This window comes from Chaetura pelagica, unplaced genomic scaffold, assembly GCF_000747805.2.
Source record: "Chaetura pelagica isolate M959 unplaced genomic scaffold, ChaPel_1.0 scaffold37, whole genome shotgun sequence".
Classification (NCBI taxonomy): Eukaryota; Metazoa; Chordata; class Aves; order Apodiformes; family Apodidae; genus Chaetura; species Chaetura pelagica.
Genome location: NW_009954567.1, coordinates 1569394 through 1588556, shown reverse-complemented (window position 1 = coordinate 1588556; position 19163 = coordinate 1569394). Strand labels below are relative to the sequence as shown.

General features: G+C 36.3%; 1 protein-coding gene across 2 annotated transcripts; it reads left to right on the top strand.

Moving 5' to 3' along the window:
• The first annotated feature begins 42 nt into the window (after positions 1–42).
• On the top strand, positions 43–19002 carry MIER3 (mesoderm induction early response 1, family member 3). 2 transcript variants are annotated; one of them, XM_010005347.1, is made up of 12 exons: positions 43–64; positions 1957–2102; positions 3994–4128; positions 5627–5747; positions 7919–8004; positions 8196–8268; positions 11729–11880; positions 12317–12398; positions 14988–15079; positions 17765–17892; positions 18069–18214; positions 18297–19002. In XM_010005347.1, the coding sequence occupies exons 2-12, from the start codon at positions 2004–2006 to the stop codon at positions 18752–18754; spliced, it is 1572 nt and encodes a 523-aa protein (XP_010003649.1). In that variant the 5' UTR covers positions 43–64; positions 1957–2003; the 3' UTR covers positions 18755–19002. The 2 variants fall into 2 exon arrangements, with proteins under 2 accessions (XP_010003649.1, XP_010003648.1); XM_010005346.1 differs by having other exon boundaries at positions 14985–15079.
• The last annotated feature ends 161 nt before the right edge of the window (positions 19003–19163 follow it).

Here is a 19163-nt window from a genome sequence, read left to right as displayed (position 1 = left end):
GGTAGTGCGCGCTCACGTCGCTTTTTCTTCTCCCCACAGGCTTCGTTTGGGAGTTCGAGCCCAGGTTCGTCCTCGCCCACCTCCTGCTCCGGCACCCGGCCTGCCGCCCGCCCGCCGCTCCCTCTTTCCTGCTCCTTCCCAAATTTATCCCTCCGTAGATTTTCTAACGCTTCTCGTGCACGTAATTAACTGCCTGTTCGATTTTTAAGAGAAGGAGATGTGCGCTGTGGAGTCATTCCCTTAACTCAGATAGCAATTAGTAATTGGCTGGTTGGAACCCAAAATGAAAACAAAGTTTTGTAGCACTTTTAAAAGTCGGCATCTGAGTACAACCATATAGCCTGGAGCAAGACTGCTTCTCTCCTTGCTGATAACTAAGCTTGTGTACATTTCTGACGTCTTGATAATAACAGAAAATGTTCAAAACCATAGTGATATGTAATTTTTAAGACTAAGAGCTAACTGCTGTTATGGTTCTTTAGAATACCTTACATAAGCTAGCACAGTTAACATCAGCAGGGCTACTTTCAAAGCAGTGTTTAGGGAGTGGATTTGCTTCTGTGTAACTGATTTCTGCTTTGGCTGTTTGTCAGTTTTAAACTACTCAAGAAATGTATTTAGCTTATATGTTTTAGTATGGTTTAAAATATTTTAAATTGAATATTCAGCATTCAGAGCTACTGAAGAAGTGGGACTTTATATCTAAAGTGTGTGAGTGGAATAGAACTTTCACTTGAGTAACTTGAATAAGATGAGATAGAACAGCAATTAGAAGAATATCTTAAATGCACACATATATAAGTATATATTAGATGAAGGCAGTTGACACTTACTTAAAACTGGATGAGGATGTGATGGCTAGCGGCAGGAAAATTCAACACATAATGTCATTAATTGGAATTGGTATGGGGTTACAGCTATACTGAAATTACCATCAGATCATAATATGACTAGCACGTGAATAAAAAGCTTTTTTTTGGCCTGAATGTTTCTCCAGAGAATGATATTACAAACTTTCACAGTGTTGTCTGGAGAGAGCTAAAGAGATAAATTTTGATTGCCAGCATATAAGGAATGAACACTTAGCATAATTGCTGAAAAATTATTTAGATGTTGTAGGACTCTGAAGTGTTAGTATATTCAGCTGTCTCTTTCAAAGCTGGAAACAGTACAAAGAGGGTTACTGCTTTTTTTGTGTGTGTTTTTTTTTAAGAGGACTCAAAGCTTGTAGCTGTTATCCTTCAAAACTTCTGAAGTTCTTACATGGAAATAATTCGTAGTAAACCTTTTCTTTGCCACTTACAAGCCAAGGATTGCAACAGAGCACTCGTGTAAGGACTGGAAGGAAAACGAGAAGTAAAAAAGAAATATCCTAATGTGTCTCTTTATCCTGAGTTAATTAGAAACATTTTGTTATTTGCTATGTATTTTCCTCAGTATTTCTTGAAACTCTGATGTTTCTTCTGCCTTTCTAGATCAAGTGCTGAGATTTGAAATTGTTTTAAGATCCATCTGTGAGGCTAAACTAATCTGAAGCAAGTCTCACGGTTTATTTTGCTATTAGTAGGAAGCTGATTCATAACCTAAGTTATCTGTGTTACCAGTGAAAAACTGTGCTAGTTACCATGTAAATCACATACATACAGTCAGAGTCTATGAATCTGTCTTGCAGCATCTGAAATCTCATGATGTGTGTGCTTTGTACTTTAATGATGATTTCAGGGATGTTTTGAACATCCAGGAAAATATTAATTTACACCTATTGCGTACAAATATGGAAAGGGAAGGCCAGCTAAAACAGCTGCATTTGTCAAGTAGTTGTGACTCTGTTCCAATTATTCCATTCAGAGTTCTGACCTGTACATAAAATAATTTCTGCAACCACATTTTTTTCAGTGATGTAGTTTCATATGTTGGTATAGAAAAAAAGTTACTCAAATTAGATTTTTTTGATAGTTGGCTCCTTATCATCTGAGGATCATGACTTTGACCCATCTGCTGAAATGTTGGTACATGATTATGATGATGAGCGAACTCTGGAAGAGGAGGAATTGATGGAAGAAAGCAAAAACTTCAACTCTGAGATTGAGGATTTAGAAAAGGTAAGAGTAATTGGCTCTCTTAGGTGTCCATACATGTTGTAACCACTAGTGAAAGGAACACTAAACCTTTTCTTCAGTTTGTATTGTATAATGCAGTTTCCTGCAGAATGTCTTTGCAGCTTGTTTAAAAAAAAAGAAAATCAGGCTTGGTTAGGATATAGCAGTGCATGCTTACAAAAAGGCTGAACTTAGCTTCTGAAAGGTTTTTGTGTTAAGTTAATAACTGTTCTTTTTCATACAGTATTGCATTCACTTTGGTACAGAAACCACTGAAGCAGGTTTTAGAGCCCTGTTATCTAGTATCACCACTTCTAAGATTTACAAGTTGGCTCTAAGTCAAAACTGCCCATTTTGCATATCATTAAGTGGCAGCTAGCTGTATTACATCCTGTTGGTCAGGTTTTGCTTTTCTGATACACAAACAGTCCTGTTTCAGGCATGATGGATCACATTCATTTGCTACCTAAATGGTAGTTTTGTGCCTTATTTTCATCATTCTGGCATTTCGTAGCTGTACAAAATGACCAGCATGCTCCTTGGCTTTTCTTACTCCATTTTACACTCCTTAATTACATGTTTTTCCTGTTTATACCTCATGTTCATCTCTGGCAGTGCATCACCCATTTTAAATGCCTCCTGAATGCTGAACACCCCTAAATTGATGCTGCTTGTCTTACTGTTCAGTGACCCAGTTACACTACTTTGCATAACTGCAGATTTTGGTCAACAAGAGTTCAGGAAAGTGTATTTTTTATTATCAAATATGGGGATGTGTTTTTTTGTAGTCCATGTGAAAACAAATATTCTGAATGTGTTGGCAGTGTTTATACTCCTGATTTTTTTTTTTTCCTGATAACCTTTGAAATTAAATTGTAGCTGATTATGAACTTGCAATTATTATAGGAAAGCAGCTGCCAAGTGCAGTGATTAAAATTGAGTTGTTACTCCACAAAATTATCTTATTGCTTCTGTAATAGAAGGAAGAAGAACTGAGAGCCACTTATCTTAAACACTTTATTACTTTAGGTCCCGATCCTGGAAAGACTTGGACATGAGTTTACGTTTACCCATTGTGAAAAGTCTTTGCAGGACTAAGACCTTAGCTGACTAAAGAAAACAAGTAATTTAATCAGTGTATGAGTTCAACAAGAATTTTTTTAAGGTAATATAACTTTTAAAGGTATAAATATTGGAAAATATTTTTAATATTTTGATGGCTTTAATCAGGTAACTAAAAAAAAATAATCCACGGTTTCATTAATTGTATTACAATGCAAGTATGATATTTTCTAAAATCGATCAAAAGCTCTTGGAAAAACAAGTTATAAATCAAGCCTTTCTCTTAATTTTTTACTTCTGTATCGTTAACTGTCTTTCTTCTATTACAATTTTAATGGTCATTGTAAGATACATTGTGCGGGGAATGGAAGGAGGGCTTAGAAGTTGTTTACTTTTGTGGGTTTCTGCACGCTTGCATCTGTAACTATGTAGGACTGAAATCTTAAAAGTTTTTCTGCATTTATGTGTCGTAAGAGGGTTATTAGTGTTTCTCGGGTGTCTTCTGTCTTGAAAAATTGGAGGCAAATCTTGCTCTACAGTATGAGTTAGATGAGAAGCAAATTTCTAATAAGCACTCTTTAGTTTCATCCAGAAAACAGTTTTCTTCAGTAGCTTGGTGGGACTTCACTGTATGCCAAGATAAATGCTTGTGAATTACTTTGGTCCTATGCCTGAAAATACCTAAAATCTTTAATCCAAGATTCCTGTTTTTAGTTAAGTTTTTCTTTGTCTTATACTTCTGTTTTTCAAAATATATCTTACCCTGTTAGGCCTGAACTGTTTATAAGTATTTGGCAGTATCCTGAAATGTTTGTAAATCCTTTCGTATTAGGAAGGAAACATGCCATTGGAAGATTTACTGGCATTCTATGGCTATGGACCCACGATTCCAGTTATGGCAGGTTCCAGTGCAGATAGCTCTCCAAGTGAGCTTGCAGATGAACTTCCAGATATGACTCTGGATAAAGTAAGTTTTCCCCAATACTGTGGTTTAAAAGTGGAAATCTAGGTGGCCTTAAATTATATTTTGCTATCTCTTAACTTTCATTTTGTTAGAAAGTCTTTGTCAATATTCATATAAAATACTGCTCTGAATTATTTATTTTTCAAAAATATTGAGGATCTGATTATAATAAGAATTATTATTCTAATTAGTATATATAATTGTTATATGTAATTCTAATTATTCTATTTATAATTATCACGCATACAAATGCATAGCAACTTTAGTGGCACTATATTGCTACAAATGAGGAATGAGTAAGTTAACAGTTCTTCTAAAACACACCCAAAGAACTTGAAGTAGGTGGTTGGGGTTTTTTTTTTTGTTAATAGAAGTGGGATTTTTTATAATGTATGCAAGGGCCATAAATGATTGTGGCTTCCAGCAGACGTTGAGTATCAGAATGTTGGAAAATACACACGTGAATGCTTTGAAATGTTGCTTTCAAATACATATCATGTGGAAAGGTCTTAGCTTTGGGGAGCAAGAGAGGAAGAAAGAATTTTATGTGCAGTGACTGTATGTGTGGATTGGTGATGTAAAAACCTAAAATTTCAGTTTTTGTGATTTGCAAGCTGACTTTGAATTTTAAGATTTTTTAATCTGATTTTGGGCTGTGAAGCATATGCAGTGAGTTGTTTGAATTATAAAATATATAGGTAGTAACTATGTCTTTTTATTTTTATTTTTACTTTCTGTAAGTATGATGTAATGGTAAACTCCACAGAAAGGAGGGTATAATGATGGCTCTGCACATCTGATTCTCATTAGGATTCGCGATTGTGTTGAGGCTACAAAAATGTAGTCAGTCGGCTTGTTATCTAGTACAGTTCTTTCCCTTCCTAGCCTCTGTACAGAGGGATTCAAACGTCTGCTAGTGGAGGAAGTGGGCTTTTTCTGTCTTAATATCTTTTTTATAATTTTAACCTACAGAAATGGCATTTTTTTGTGTGTTTTGGGAAGACTTGTCTGTTATCTGTAGTTGTCCTCTCAGCAAAAGTCTACAAAAGTGCCCAGCTATTTTTTTATTATTCTCTCCCTGCCCTTCCCTTTCCCACCCAGAATTTAAGGGGTAACAGCCTTTCAAAGTTTCGGCTTATCTGTCATACAAAGAATGACAGAATTCTAAATATTTTAGGCAGTTTCATTTGGCATTTTTCATTGAAAACAGTTGGAGGATTGCCTGAGATTGGTGCTTTCAGAAATTACTCTTCTGCATTTATTTTAATAGAAGACAAAAGAGAAATGAATCCCTGTGTTTAACTCTGAAATGAATAGTTATATTAGTTCTTATATATGGGAGGAGCAAACAAGCTTTTTAGTTAAGGGAGTATGGCCTGCCAGATTTATTTGTGGTAAATAATTTTAATTAATGAGACTTACAGTTTGCTGTGTCTAAATGCTCACCAGTCTATACTGAATTGTCAGTCTGAGGTTTTATTTTCTTATTTTAATGATTCAGGAGGAAATCGCTAAAGACCTCTTGTCAGGTGATGATGAAGAAACACAGTCCTCTGCTGATGATTTGACACCATCAGTTACTTCACATGAGGCTACTGACTTCTTTCCTCGGCCACTAAGATGTAGGAAACCTGATTTTATAATAGTACTCAAAAAGCTTTAGCATTATATGTAGCTTTGTAGCTTAAAGTGCCAATATTGCAGACTTTACTGGGAAGTGAGAAGTGGTGTTTTGCAGGGTGCTGTACATGAATGTTCTCTTTGGTTGGTTTTACTAATTGCCTAATGTACTTATATTTGGTTCTGTGCACAAAGCAAAGGTAAAATAATTTATCTACAAATACAAAAACTTTACAAATGATAGTTAATGTGGTATTGAGGACCACCCTTCATGATTTCAATACATCAGTGAGTAACATGAATATGTAACCCATTGTTTTAAATCAGTGTTTCTCTACTAAAATTTTTGCTGCTGCTTTTAAGCCTGTGATTTCTCTGTGCAGCCTGTGGATATTAACTGGGGTAGTTTCTTTGGGGTTATTTCCCTTTATACTTTCAACACTTTTCCATAGGACTTCATGGGGTGAGCCACAGTGGTTTTATGTGGTGGGGCCTCTAAACCTGTGATCACCAAAATTTCACTACCCATGGAGCTATTATGGGAAAGATCTGAGAACCAGTGGTTCAGTTATCCAACCTGGATGAGATATTCCTCATTGCCTGTTGCAGATCATTTGTTCACTGGTATACTAGAATTATAGCAATGTGGAGGATTTTTATCACAGTTTTAATCTAGCAAGTGTCTTAAGATATTCCTGGGAGATTTCAGTCCTCTAAAGAAGGGGGATATGCTGCCTAAGTCTTCAGCAGTCATAGCCCTTTGCATGCTGCTGATTGTGTAGTAAATGGAAGACATTTGTATTGAAAGAGAAATACAAAAACCTTAACAATTATAGTGCCCTTTTTCAGTTAAGCAAGCCTGAAACTTGCTGGCACTTACCATTGTTTGTGAGCTGTTAATGAATGAAAGTGTGGCAGCTTTATAGAAAACAATTATTAGCCCCTCACCTTACCAAGCATTAAGAAACAGTCATCTTTGTTTTCAGCTATCATGGTTTTCTATCAGAATGTTACGTTATTAGAATTTTTGGCTGGACACTTAAATTCAATATTCACCATTTCAGGGAGAGAGATGTCAGTTTTCTGTGCTTGGCAGTTTAATCTTGTTGTTTTTTTTAATCTCTGTCCATTTCTCAGATACTAAGATAACACTAAATTTTAAGATAAACATGTCTGATACATAATATAGACTATTTTATTAAATTAGCATTGTTTGGGAAAAATATTTCCCTGTGATTATCCAGGCATATTACCATTTCATGCATTCAGGTTAGGTTCTTGTTTGCTACTTCTAACAACAGAAAGAGGAAGTTTTCGATTGTAGTAATTGCTACGGAAGAAAAGCCTTAGTCCATACAGTCTTGGATATTGTCACTGTCATTGAGGATTCTGTTTAGTTATGATGAAGCTAACATTGGAGCCCTATTTATGTGCATGTTTCTTCTGAAGTTAGAGAATACAAAATAGTTTTAATCATATTGGAACTGTAGATTCCATTCTGCTGGGTTTATACAGCTATAAAAATAAAATTACTTCAGAACCCAGTATCACAGTGTTCAGATTCTAAAATCTGAGTTTCACTATGGAGTGCTCTGCTGTGTTTCTTCCTAAGAAAAAAAAATACTAAAGAAGAGTAAGTAGTATATTGCTGCCGTTTCTTCTCTGTTTTGTGCATCTCTCTTACATCTTCTCTCCATGCTGAGGCAGTCTTGTTTAAAGAAATGTTTTCAATGACCATTTAAAACTTCTGATGGAAGTTTTCAGTAGGTAATAAAAACATGCCTTTAACTTTACTTTCTTTGTGATTAACTGGAGTTCTGGAAGTTCTGTTTTTCTCATACCTCTTTTGCAAGGTATAAGCCTTTATTGAGAAAACTGATGAAGCAAAATGATCTCATTTCCTTTTGACTGCTAGAAGTGTAGTTGATTGTCTCAGTTGCAGTGATGATAAATGTTTCAGTTCTGCAGTATACAAGTACCAGTGCCTTCTGACTTATTGCTGGTTTGATGGAAATTAAGATTAAGAGGTTTCTAATAGAAGTAGATCAACAGACTCATGAGAAGTGTCTCTCAGAATAAAAGCAGGTGCTCTTTTCAAAAATAGAGGATTCCTTGTTCTGTGTTTGAACTGAAAATTCTTCCTAGCTAAAATCAAATTTCTCTGTGTCTGAAGCAAACACAACATGCGATGGAGATAAGGAATCAGATGGTGAAGATGTAGAGGCAGACAATGGTAATTCATCTGAAGATTTGAGAAAGGTAATTGTCTTTTTAAAAGGTTTTAAAACTTCACTGATAAGTGCACTAAAATTTGCCCTACATATCTAAAATTGTACCTTAATTCTGGGATTCTCTGCCAAATGCCACATTAACGGCATTTTTAACACTTACATACACAAAATATTAAGGTAATACCTTTTTTCCTCTTTAAATTTTTGTTACGTTTTCAGGAAATAATGGTTGGTTCACAGTACCAAGCTGAAATTCCACCCTACCTTGGCAAATACAGTGATGATGAAAAAGGTAAGTTCTTTTTGTTTTTCATACAGCTATAAAAATAAAATTACTTCAGAACCCAGTATCACAGTGTTCAGATTCTAAAATCTGAGTTTCACTATGGAGTGCTCTGCTGTGTTTCTTCCTAAGAAAAAAAAATACTAAAGAAGAGTAAGTAGTATATTGCTGCCGTTTCTTCTCTGTTTTGTGCATCTCTCTTACATCTTCTCTCCATGCTGAGGCAGTCTTGTTTAAAGAAATGTTTTCAATGACCATTTAAAACTTCTGATGGAAGTTTTCAGTAGGTAATAAAAACATGCCTTTAACTTTACTTTCTTTGTGATTAACTGGAGTTCTGGAAGTTCTGTTTTTCTCATACCTCTTTTGCAAGGTATAAGCCTTTATTGAGAAAACTGATGAAGCAAAATGATCTCATTTCCTTTTGACTGCTAGAAGTGTAGTTGATTGTCTCAGTTGCAGTGATGATAAATGTTTCAGTTCTGCAGTATACAAGTACCAGTGCCTTCTGACTTATTGCTGGTTTGATGGAAATTAAGATTAAGAGGTTTCTAATAGAAGTAGATCAACAGACTCATGAGAAGTGTCTCTCAGAATAAAAGCAGGTGCTCTTTTCAAAAATAGAGGATTCCTTGTTCTGTGTTTGAACTGAAAATTCTTCCTAGCTAAAATCAAATTTCTCTGTGTCTGAAGCAAACACAACATGCGATGGAGATAAGGAATCAGATGGTGAAGATGTAGAGGCAGACAATGGTAATTCATCTGAAGATTTGAGAAAGGTAATTGTCTTTTTAAAAGGTTTTAAAACTTCACTGATAAGTGCACTAAAATTTGCCCTACATATCTAAAATTGTACCTTAATTCTGGGATTCTCTGCCAAATGCCACATTAACGGCATTTTTAACACTTACATACACAAAATATTAAGGTAATACCTTTTTTCCTCTTTAAATTTTTGTTACGTTTTCAGGAAATAATGGTTGGTTCACAGTACCAAGCTGAAATTCCACCCTACCTTGGCAAATACAGTGATGATGAAAAAGGTAAGTTCTTTTTGTTTTTCACACAACAGTTGATGGAAAAATGTTGTTTAAATCTACAAGGTAAATTAAATGGCTTAGTTCAAGTCTCAGAGACCTTAAAAAAAAAAAAAGGGGGGGTGGGGGCACTTGAAAATTGAAATAAAACAACCACATTATTGTGTCTCAGAAATGTGATTCTTCAAGTGGACATTTTCAAGAAAACATCAGAGGGTGGACTACAATGTTAATTCTGAAGTATCTAGTAATCTTAGGAGACACCAAACTGTGGGCCAAAAAGGAAATATTTTCATCATAGTATCATAACTGGGTGATGAGCATATAACTTAATTTGCATCGAAGATCTTCAAAACAGTGTTTTTCTGTGCTTGTTTTTTGGCAAGCACAACAGTGTCGGTTACAAAACGCATGTGGAAAACAAAGCTGTAAGGTATTCTAAATTTCCATGGCATGAGTGGAAGATGTAGATCCTCATACACTTGTAAATAAATATGTTTTAAATATAATGTTATTCCAGTGTAAATTAGGTTAAAACTGAAGTTGTGCTAGAGCAGAAAAAATAACTTTTCACTAGAGTTTAATTTTGTCTCTTTAGAAACCTTCACTATGAGAGAAGTGTAGCACATACAGCTGTGGAATTCAAAAGGCAAATAAAGAAACAAATCTGCTCATGGATGGAACAGCTGTGAAATTAAGGAGCTGTTTGGCAGTTATGTTAATAAATAAAGGGCATTCTATTTTTTTCTGTAAATTTTCTATATTCTGCTAGTTACTTTTGCTTGAACTGTAACTTTTATGTGAATATTACTCTAGTGAAGTATGTAACATCTTTTCATCATTACCACCTGCTTTTTTGAAGAATGATCCTTGGCAATAGAGATGCAGAATGTTGGTATGGATGGAGCTGGAAGCATTACCAAGTGAACATCACTTAAAAGACCTAAGGAAATCTCTTACTTTCTAAGATCCAAGCATGATGCTTGTGGGTTATAAGAATTAGAGAAGTAAGAACTGGGTTTATCTGGATAGCCCTTTTACTATTTATACATCTTGACTTCTCCTCAACCAAGAACTAGAGAAGTGCCAATAACCAGAGGATAACTGAGATGGGGTTTATCTGACAACCTTCTCAGGAATGACTTGGTGCTGGAGATGAGCTAGTGAGGGTCTTGTCTGCTCGCATAGCCAAGAGTTAAGAGGTAGCTCCCAGACTGGAGAGCCCAAGGAGCTTCTCTGGAGATTATCAGTCCTAGACTCCAGCAAGAAGTCCTGGGTTTTCTTGCTTGATAAAGGAAGTTGAAGCTGAGCGTCAGCAGTGTTTGGAGGGCTTGGACTTGGCTGTCAGGGCATAGGATTTAAAGCTTCTTTTGTACTACATGACAATCTTGTGGTGGCACACGGGCTTACATTTCTGCTATGTAGTCCAAGCTACTAGAATCGTGCTAAAGTCAGTTCTGCCCTTCTGTAAACCTTACGCTTGTAACATGTTTGTCTGAAAGCTTTCCATGTTCTTAAGCTATAACAAAACTTTTAGAGATGTCTTTTTATTCCTCACCTTAGCTTATTGTAATTTCCTGCAGTTTTATTAATTTTGAGAATCTTCATCTCTTCTAATATAACAGCCATTACACTTGTGTGTTTGAATTGGATAACTGTAATTCTGTATTACCAAGAGTATGTGAAACATTTTGTGCAACATTGCTCATGTCTGTTCATAAGAGTAGGGGATTTATAGTTTAATCTAGAATTGAAACGTGCACAGATTAACAAAGGTTGAGGCCAGCTTTTGCATATTTCCAATATATTTTCTTTCAAATAAGCTACTTAAGAGATGCATATGTTATTTCAGTGTGCTGTGAAGGACTGTACATCCCGATTGCTTGTAAAGTGTGCAGTTTACAAGTATGTAACAGCGTTTGGTTGTTAGTGAATGGAAAGAGATTACCACACTGAGAGCCAGATTTTCATTCTCTTAAGTAATTTTTGGCAATTTTTTTTCTAGTGACACGTAATATTTGAAATATTAAAGTAATATTCTACATTCTTTCACTGTAAATTGTAATTTATTGTTTTGAAAACAACTAAATAAAACTAACTGCTAGTTAGTTTATATGAAGATGTTGAATGCACATTCACAATCAGACTTGAATCATCTAGCTGTCAACAAACTGCTCTTCTGAAGAGGCTCTCCATATGAAGAGTTCAGTCCCTTATCCTCATAGCACCTGAATCTCTTCACAGTGTCACGCTACAGAGTCTGTCTCTTTAACTACAGCTTTGTGGAAAAAGTGAGCTGCAATTTTGAAGTGGCATGATGGTGCCTGTTTTGATTACTTTTGTGTTCCTGTTCTTTGTCTTTGGGAAATAGCTTTTAATATTACACCCTTAAAAATGTCATACCTGGGATTAACAGATTTCTGTTTCAACAGCCTATGAAAATGAAGACCATTTACTTTGGAAACCTGATGTGATCTCAGAAAGTAAAGTTAAAGAATACCTTTTTGAAACCTCCCTAAGAATAGGAAATGAAAAAATGATTGGCAGAATTCCTGAAGGTCTCCATACACGGGACAATGAACAGGTATGTTTTATTACCCTATTCCATTCGTGACACTGTTTTGTAATGAACAAGTTCTCTTTTTCTGTCTTGTATTATAAAGAACAAAATACTCAATTTATTTTTTTTTTCTAATGAGGTATTATTTGGGTCAGGATTTTATTTGTAATTTTATGCACATACTTAAAATTACCAATATTTGAATGCTGCCAGTGTTGTGATCTATGTGGTTGACAAATCCAACTTTTAAAATAATTGCATATGATGTGTTACATGTTCTTAATTAAACCTTGCCTCAACTTCTGGGTGGTTTTGCTTTTGATTATTTTTAAATTTTCATCATGTGTAAAGATAAATCTTCTTTTACATCAGATGTGCTCACTGAAAGGCTAGTTTTAGAGGTCTAAATCGGATATTTGCAAACTTTGGTTGTTTCTAAAAGTCTTTTTCTATTTCATAGGCGCTGTATGAACTTCTTAAAAGTAGCCATAATGTTAAAGAAGCAATTGAGAGATACTGCTCAAATGGAAAGGCATCTCAGGGTAAGAGAGAGTTTGTTTTTTCAGAAAGTGTGTTTGGAAAAAGAAGTATTAAAAGAAGTTGTGCAGGAAAACCCTGAGTAAGAATCAGATGAGCACATCCCTTTCCATGTTGTCTTTAGCACAAATTAGGTATTATTTGACTGTTGGCCAGTTTAAAATTTCAACTAGAGAAGTCTGCAACTTGTATAACAGTTGAGAATGAGCTTTTCTCCTTTCCTTCTTTTCTCCACTGCTGTCATAACAATGGCACAGAGTGGGAAGCGGGGTGGGAGGGTGGTGATTTTGCTCCCATAAAGCAATTCTTACCTGTATTAGAGTATCTTTTTCAGATAATGATCAATTATATTCTGATGCCATTTATACAAAAAATAAGGAGAACATAGCTGGCTATATAACTAAGCCCCAGTCTCTTCTTCACTGTGCTGACGTTGTGCTATGCAAGACCTAAACTGATGCTATCATACAGTTCCATAGGTCTTCGGTAGAGCATGGAGAGATTTGCTCAAGTTTATAGTGAAAAACAAGTTTCCATCTTTTTTGTCCCTAACTTTATTATACCCTTAAACGAAAATCAGACATCGTTATTTGCCAAAAACAGTTCTTTAAATTTAGTGTTCTTCTTAACATACGTGTTGCATAAAGTAGAAATGTAGTATGAGTCCTGATAGAAGTTGATATTCTGGCAGATGAATCGAAAGGGAACTTGAGTGTTTACACATTAGGTGCTGTGAAAGCAAAGTATCTTACGGTAAAGCTGAAGGGGACAATAAAGACTATCAGCGCAGAAAGCTCATGTTCAAGAAGAGATTATGTAAACCTAACATATCAGTTGCAGGATTGTATCCTAAATTCCACAGTTCTCTAGAATTTAGATTCCTGTTTTGGGATTGAAAAATATGTCTTTCCACTTGTGGTTCAGAGCCCAAAATTCTGTCCTGAAGCCTAGTACTCACAGTCTTTCCCCCTTCCCTCCCTTGAGTTAGATAGAACTTAAACCCTCATTAAAAATGGTAGAAGATTATAATACTGTCAGTGTCTGTTTCTTAGAGTAACCATTAAGCTGTGATCCCCTGTACCCACTAGCTTATGAATTTTTACATGATCTGGCGAAACTGGGGGCCGAAGTTACCATGAGTTCTAGTTTGTCCTACCTTCCTGCATTTCTCTTTTTCCTTCCCCAGTTGTTTAAGCAATTGGTCTGTTTGCAGAGGTAACAGCATTTCTTGTCGCTTTCTGTTTTCAGCCTCCTCTGGTAACATTCTTATTTCTTTACCTTCACATTCCTTGCAGAGATAGGTAGCCCTTAAATACCTCTTAAATATCTTTATCTATTATTATTATCTTCTCTTTATAGTCTTTCCTTTTCTATCTTGCAAGGTTCAACCATTGTTTTATTCCAGTTATCCTGCTTTTCACATGCCCAATCATCTGAAAGTTTCTGTGAAAGGTTAATTCTGTTTCTCCTTAAGCTGTCAGTGATTGAACCTGTCATACTGCCAGTTTTTGTGACAGGTTAATTATTAAGAAAAGCCATAATTGTCATTAGGGGGTCAACTAAAAGGTTTTATTAACGATTAAATGACCAAATTATAATTAACTGATTATTGGTAATCAAACTAATTAAGCAACAATTGAATAGTAATTAAACAGTGATTTAGTAATAGGCAGTGGTCAAACACTGAAGTAATTAATGCATTTCTAATAATTAAGCTATAGCTTGAGATACATACATGTCATTAGTATATAGTATATTTTTAGGCTTAATATCACTTACCTCGTTACAGGCATCAGGTGCTGGGTAGGGAGGGTCTCAACCCTGAAGGGCAACCTTGAGATGTATTCCTTAATTTCAGAAGGGGACACCACCCCCGTGCAGTTCTGTGCAGGTTTGCAGAAGCATTCAGTGAGCTCTGGAGGGACTGCAGATACTTCCAGTGAAAAGTGACTGACTCATAGCCAGACTCCCCTTTGGTGTATGTGCAGGTGTGCGGCTGTAGCACTTCCAGTTTTGTCTACTCCCAGCTCTGGCTGGTATTGTTAGTTCCTGATAAGAAATGTCCTAGACTCCTTCGTCTCTGAGAAGATACGGCCTAGCACAGTTCTCATGGTTTGCACAGCGGGGCTGATCTCAGTCAGGCCTTCTTGTTGGTGATGCCTGAATCACTCAGAGCAGGGGCATCCGTCACAATAGATTGTTTCTCCACTATTTTGCAACAACCACTGTTCTTTGTATCCTATGTGAGAAGACATATTCAGAAAAATTATCTCACTTGTACCTCAGTTATGTTATCAAACCTTGTTTTTTGGTGCCAAACTTATTAAGAAATAATAAATCAAGTATTTTGAATGTTCTTTACACTCAAGGATAAGAGACTTCAGAAATCAGACTCTTTTGTGAGTCTTCATAAAGTAGAATGTTAGATTGCAGGTAGGTTATCTGTACAGTAGAGGAAAGAACATTAAATAACTGAGTTATTGGGTTTTTTAGAATGCATTTGGATATTCATCCATTAGCAACAAATACTTCATTTGTAAAAGGCTAGTGAATGAAATAAAGTTTATCACACTACTTTTGTAATTGTTTAGAAGAGATGACGGCATGGACAGAAGAAGAATGCAGAAGCTTTGAACATGCGCTTCTGATTTATGGAAAAGATTTTCATCTCATACAGAAAAACAAGGTTAGTATTTACAGTTAAATGGAAGAATTGGTAGATGATACAGTGTTGAAAATCTGCAAAAGCAGTACATTTGTCATAAGCCCAAGAGGGAAATAAGACCCAACATATTAAAACCAGCTTGGCATTTTTTATGCTAAGTTATCCTCAGATGTCATTGGAAGAGCTAGGCATTGCAAGGTGAGTTAATGTGTTATTTCCAAAATTGACTTGTGTTCACATTACATCCATTTATCCATTTAAATTATAATTTAGTTTAAAGGTGTGCCTCTCCTAGAAGTGAAGTACTTCCAATACCATGGTTGTGGGAAGGGAAAATGCATCTTTACCTATTTTTTGTCACCAGGAAGTTGTAGGGTTACTGCAACAGACTTAGGTTTTTGTGTTTTCAGAAAGTGTAGTTATCCATCAGTACTATGTACTCAGGCCAGTGAGAGAGTTCTGATCTTCATCTGATTGCTTCTGATTTACTCCTTTATGCCTCAATAGGGTTTTATATATATATATATTTCAAAAAGCAACAGTTGGCAATGTGGATTTTTCAGAGGTTTTTAAATATCTTCTTTATGCTTTGTTACCACTTTGAAGGTTTACTTCTTCCTTTAGTCTGATGTTTTTGTTCTATTTCAGGTAAACTTTGTAGGTTGGTGTTCAACAACAGTTAGCTAGTCCTGCTTAATACCTGGTTTAACCTGTCCTTAATAATATTTGGGTGATTCAGATTTTAAATGGACCTTACCAATAAGCAGTAATTAATCAGAAATTCAGATAAATAATTTAAAACTTTTTTGCAGCAGGTAACGAAGTACATGTTTTGGTGTATCTGCCACTAGAGACCAGAATTTGTCTAAGAAATCACAAGCTTTTTTCTAAGTAGGTAAAATGCCAGAAAGTTTAGGGGAAGTGCTAGGATATAGCTGATGTCACTTGTATATAGAAATTATCAGCTAGGCAAGATTTAGTGTGTGGAGAAATGTAACAAGAGATGTTTCCTTATCTCTGTTCTGCAAAGCCTTGTTAACTGGAGCTTTGTGTACGAACAGATGTTCATATACTAGTTTCCTCCCCCGCCTGGTGTGTTTGTGTCTAAATTAGCAAGGCTTACTATTCCACTCCAGGCATTTTGTGTTTTCCTTTGTGGTTTCTGTAAGTTTGATTAAGCTCAAGTATAGTCTACTGCCAGAGTTACATATTCTAGTTGTAAAATTTAACTATGGGCTTAGGATTATGTTAAATATTTCTGCATCTAAAATGAGTATAGTTCATAAAAATGCAGGTAGAAGTAATGACTTTTTCTCCAAGAATCTGGCTTCACATAACAACCTTGATTTTGGGAGAAGAGACAAACAATTACACTAGATAAAAACAAGTCCTTTGAGTGCTTAGAATCATATAATCATTAAGGTTGGAAGGGATCTTAAAGATCATCAAGTTCCAAACCCCTGCCATGAGCAGGGAACCCTGCCACTAGACCAGATTGCACAAAACCTCATCCAACTCTGGACCCCCTCCAACAGGTCTTTCTTATCTTTCTTGTGCTGAGGGCACCAGAACTGTACACAGTACTCCAGATGGGGTCAGAGCAGAGTAGAGGGGCAGAATCACCTCCCTGGTCCTGCTGGCCACACTTCTTTTGATGCAGCCCAGCATGCAGTTGGCTCTCTCTTCATGCCTTGTCAGTTTGGAGACCAGGATGTCATGTGGGACAGTGTCAAATACCTTGCACAAATCCAGGCAGATGACATCAGTTGCTCTGCCACCATCCACCATCTCTATAGCCTTGCTGTAGAAGGCCACCAGATTGGTCAGGCATGACTTGCCCTTAGTAAAGCCATGTTGGCTGTCACCAGTCACCTCTTTATTTTCCATTTGCCTTAGCAGACTTTCTAGGAGGATCTGCTCCATGATCTTTCTGGGCACAGAGGTGAGACTGACAGGCCTGTAGTTCCCTGGGTCTTCCTTTTTCCCCTTCTTAAACATTCATCAGGTCCCTTAGGACCCATGGGTGAATCTCATGAGGTCCCATAGATTTATGCACCTTCAGGTTCTTTAGATGGTCACAAACCTGTTCTACTCCTACAGTGGGAGGTATTTCATTATCCCAGTCCCTGCTTTCACCTGTTGTGGCCTTTGTGTTGAAGCTGAAGCACTTGCCAGAGAGGATTGAAGCAAAGAAGTCATTGAGGAGCTCAGCCCTCTCCGTATCCTGTGTTACTACCTTGCCCATACTTTATAGCTTCTAAACAAGACTACAGTTTTATTTTGTTAAGTAACTACAATTGAGATTTTCAGTTGTCAAAGCCTCCACAGTTCTGGACTTTCCCAAAAGGAATAAGTACCCAAAATCTTTTCTGCTTCTCTTCTCTTAGGTCATTGACTTGCTCAGCTTTTTCCATCTTGAGAGAGTCTTATCTTACAGTTTAACAATAATGTTATATATATTTATTAATATAAAAATTCTTCAGGTGTCAATACAGTTTCAAGGTAGTTTTAAAAAAAGCCCATAATGCGTGGAGTAGAAAAAATGTAATACTTTGAAATTCTTTAAATATCTCGTTGAAGTCTCCTGATTTTTTTTCATTTGTTCCTGATACTAGGATAAAATCAACAATATTGCAGGACTGGGAATTGAAAAGATGACAAAAGATAAGTCTTCGCACTAATCTTGTCAGTTCTTCTTTCTTTTAGGTAAGAACCAGAACAGTTGCTGAGTGTGTGGCTTTCTATTACATGTGGAAGAAGTCAGAACGTTATGATTACTTTGCTCAGCAAACAAGATTTGGAAAGAAAAGATATAACCATCATCCAGGAGTTACGTAAGTAAAAAATTCTTGGAATATGTTTTATATTGCAATTTGTAAATGTAGAAGCTCTTTTTTCCTTCTGTCATTGCAGTGTAATACTGCAGTGGCTATGTCAATAAATTAAATCCATCATAATTTTTAGGCTTTGTTTTCCAAAAGAATACACTATGGCTGTAATACTCTTTTAGGGACTACATGGATCGTTTGGTAGATGAAGCAGAGGCCCTTGGCGGAGCTGTGCATTCTTCAGCCTTAACATCTAATACTCGAACAGAAACCATGCCTGATCAACAGCTAAGCATTCTGAACTCTATTACTGCCAATGAGTTGACAGGTAAATCAAGAAAAAAAGTATCTTTTTGTTGTAACTATGTAAACAACTTTTTCATTTGCATCTGTGTTCATCTTTTTTCCAGCATTGACAAACAGTGTAGCTACGGTCTGCCATACTTCAGATGTGAACTGCCTGGATGACACCTTTCCTCCTATGGACAGCTTACCTCGAGCACCAGTTAATCATGTGCCTGTTGGAACAGAAGAATTGCTGAACTTGCCTAGCAATGGTGAAAGTGATTGTTTTAATTTATTTGAGACTGGCTTTTATCATTCAGAGCTAAATCCAATGAACATGTGCAGTGAGGAGACAGAAAGACCTGCAAAGCGATTGAAGATGGGAATCACTGTCCCAGAATCTTTCATGAGTGATGTCTCTGTAAATAACCTTGCTGTGGACTTCGAGAACCACACACACCATATTACCAGTGCCAAAATGGCTGTTTCAGTGGCTGACTTCAGCAGTCTATCTGCAAATGAGACAAATGGTTTTATCAATACCCACACTCTTCACCAACATGCTGCCCTTCACTCAGAATGACTGTGGAAAACTAAACAAACAGTGGGTACTTTATGCAGTAGTAGTAAACTTGATGGGAACTATCAGGTTTGCTTAGTCTTTCACTGGAAGTTTGAACTTTATGACATCAGTGATGTCTTTGTATGTATAGAACTATATCTTGATTTACCAAGAGTAATTTCTTTTTCAGTCCATAAATGTGGAAATGTCATAGGATGTTCGGCAGAGTTTGGGACTAAGAGAACTCTGTGGTGCAGCTTTAAGCTCTGCTTCAAAATTTTTTTAAAGCCTGTAGACGGAGGCCACCATTTCAAAACCAGCACAGAAGTTCTGAATGGATTGGAGTGGCTTTTTAGGCTAAGTTACCTTTGCTGTAACGGATGCAGTGGAATAACAATGTTTACAGGTACCGATCCTGATCCCTGCTCAA

Coding starts and splice junctions, on each gene's coding strand:
- MIER3 (XM_010005346.1), top strand. CDS start 2,004: ATGTTGGTACATGATTATGATGATGAGCGAACTCTGGAAGAGGAGGAA. Junction 8,005..8,195: donor CATCTGAAGATTTGAGAAAG/GTAATTGTCTTT, acceptor TTACGTTTTCAG/GAAATAATGGTTGGTTCACA. Junction 8,269..11,728: donor ATACAGTGATGATGAAAAAG/GTAAGTTCTTTT, acceptor CTGTTTCAACAG/CCTATGAAAATGAAGACCAT.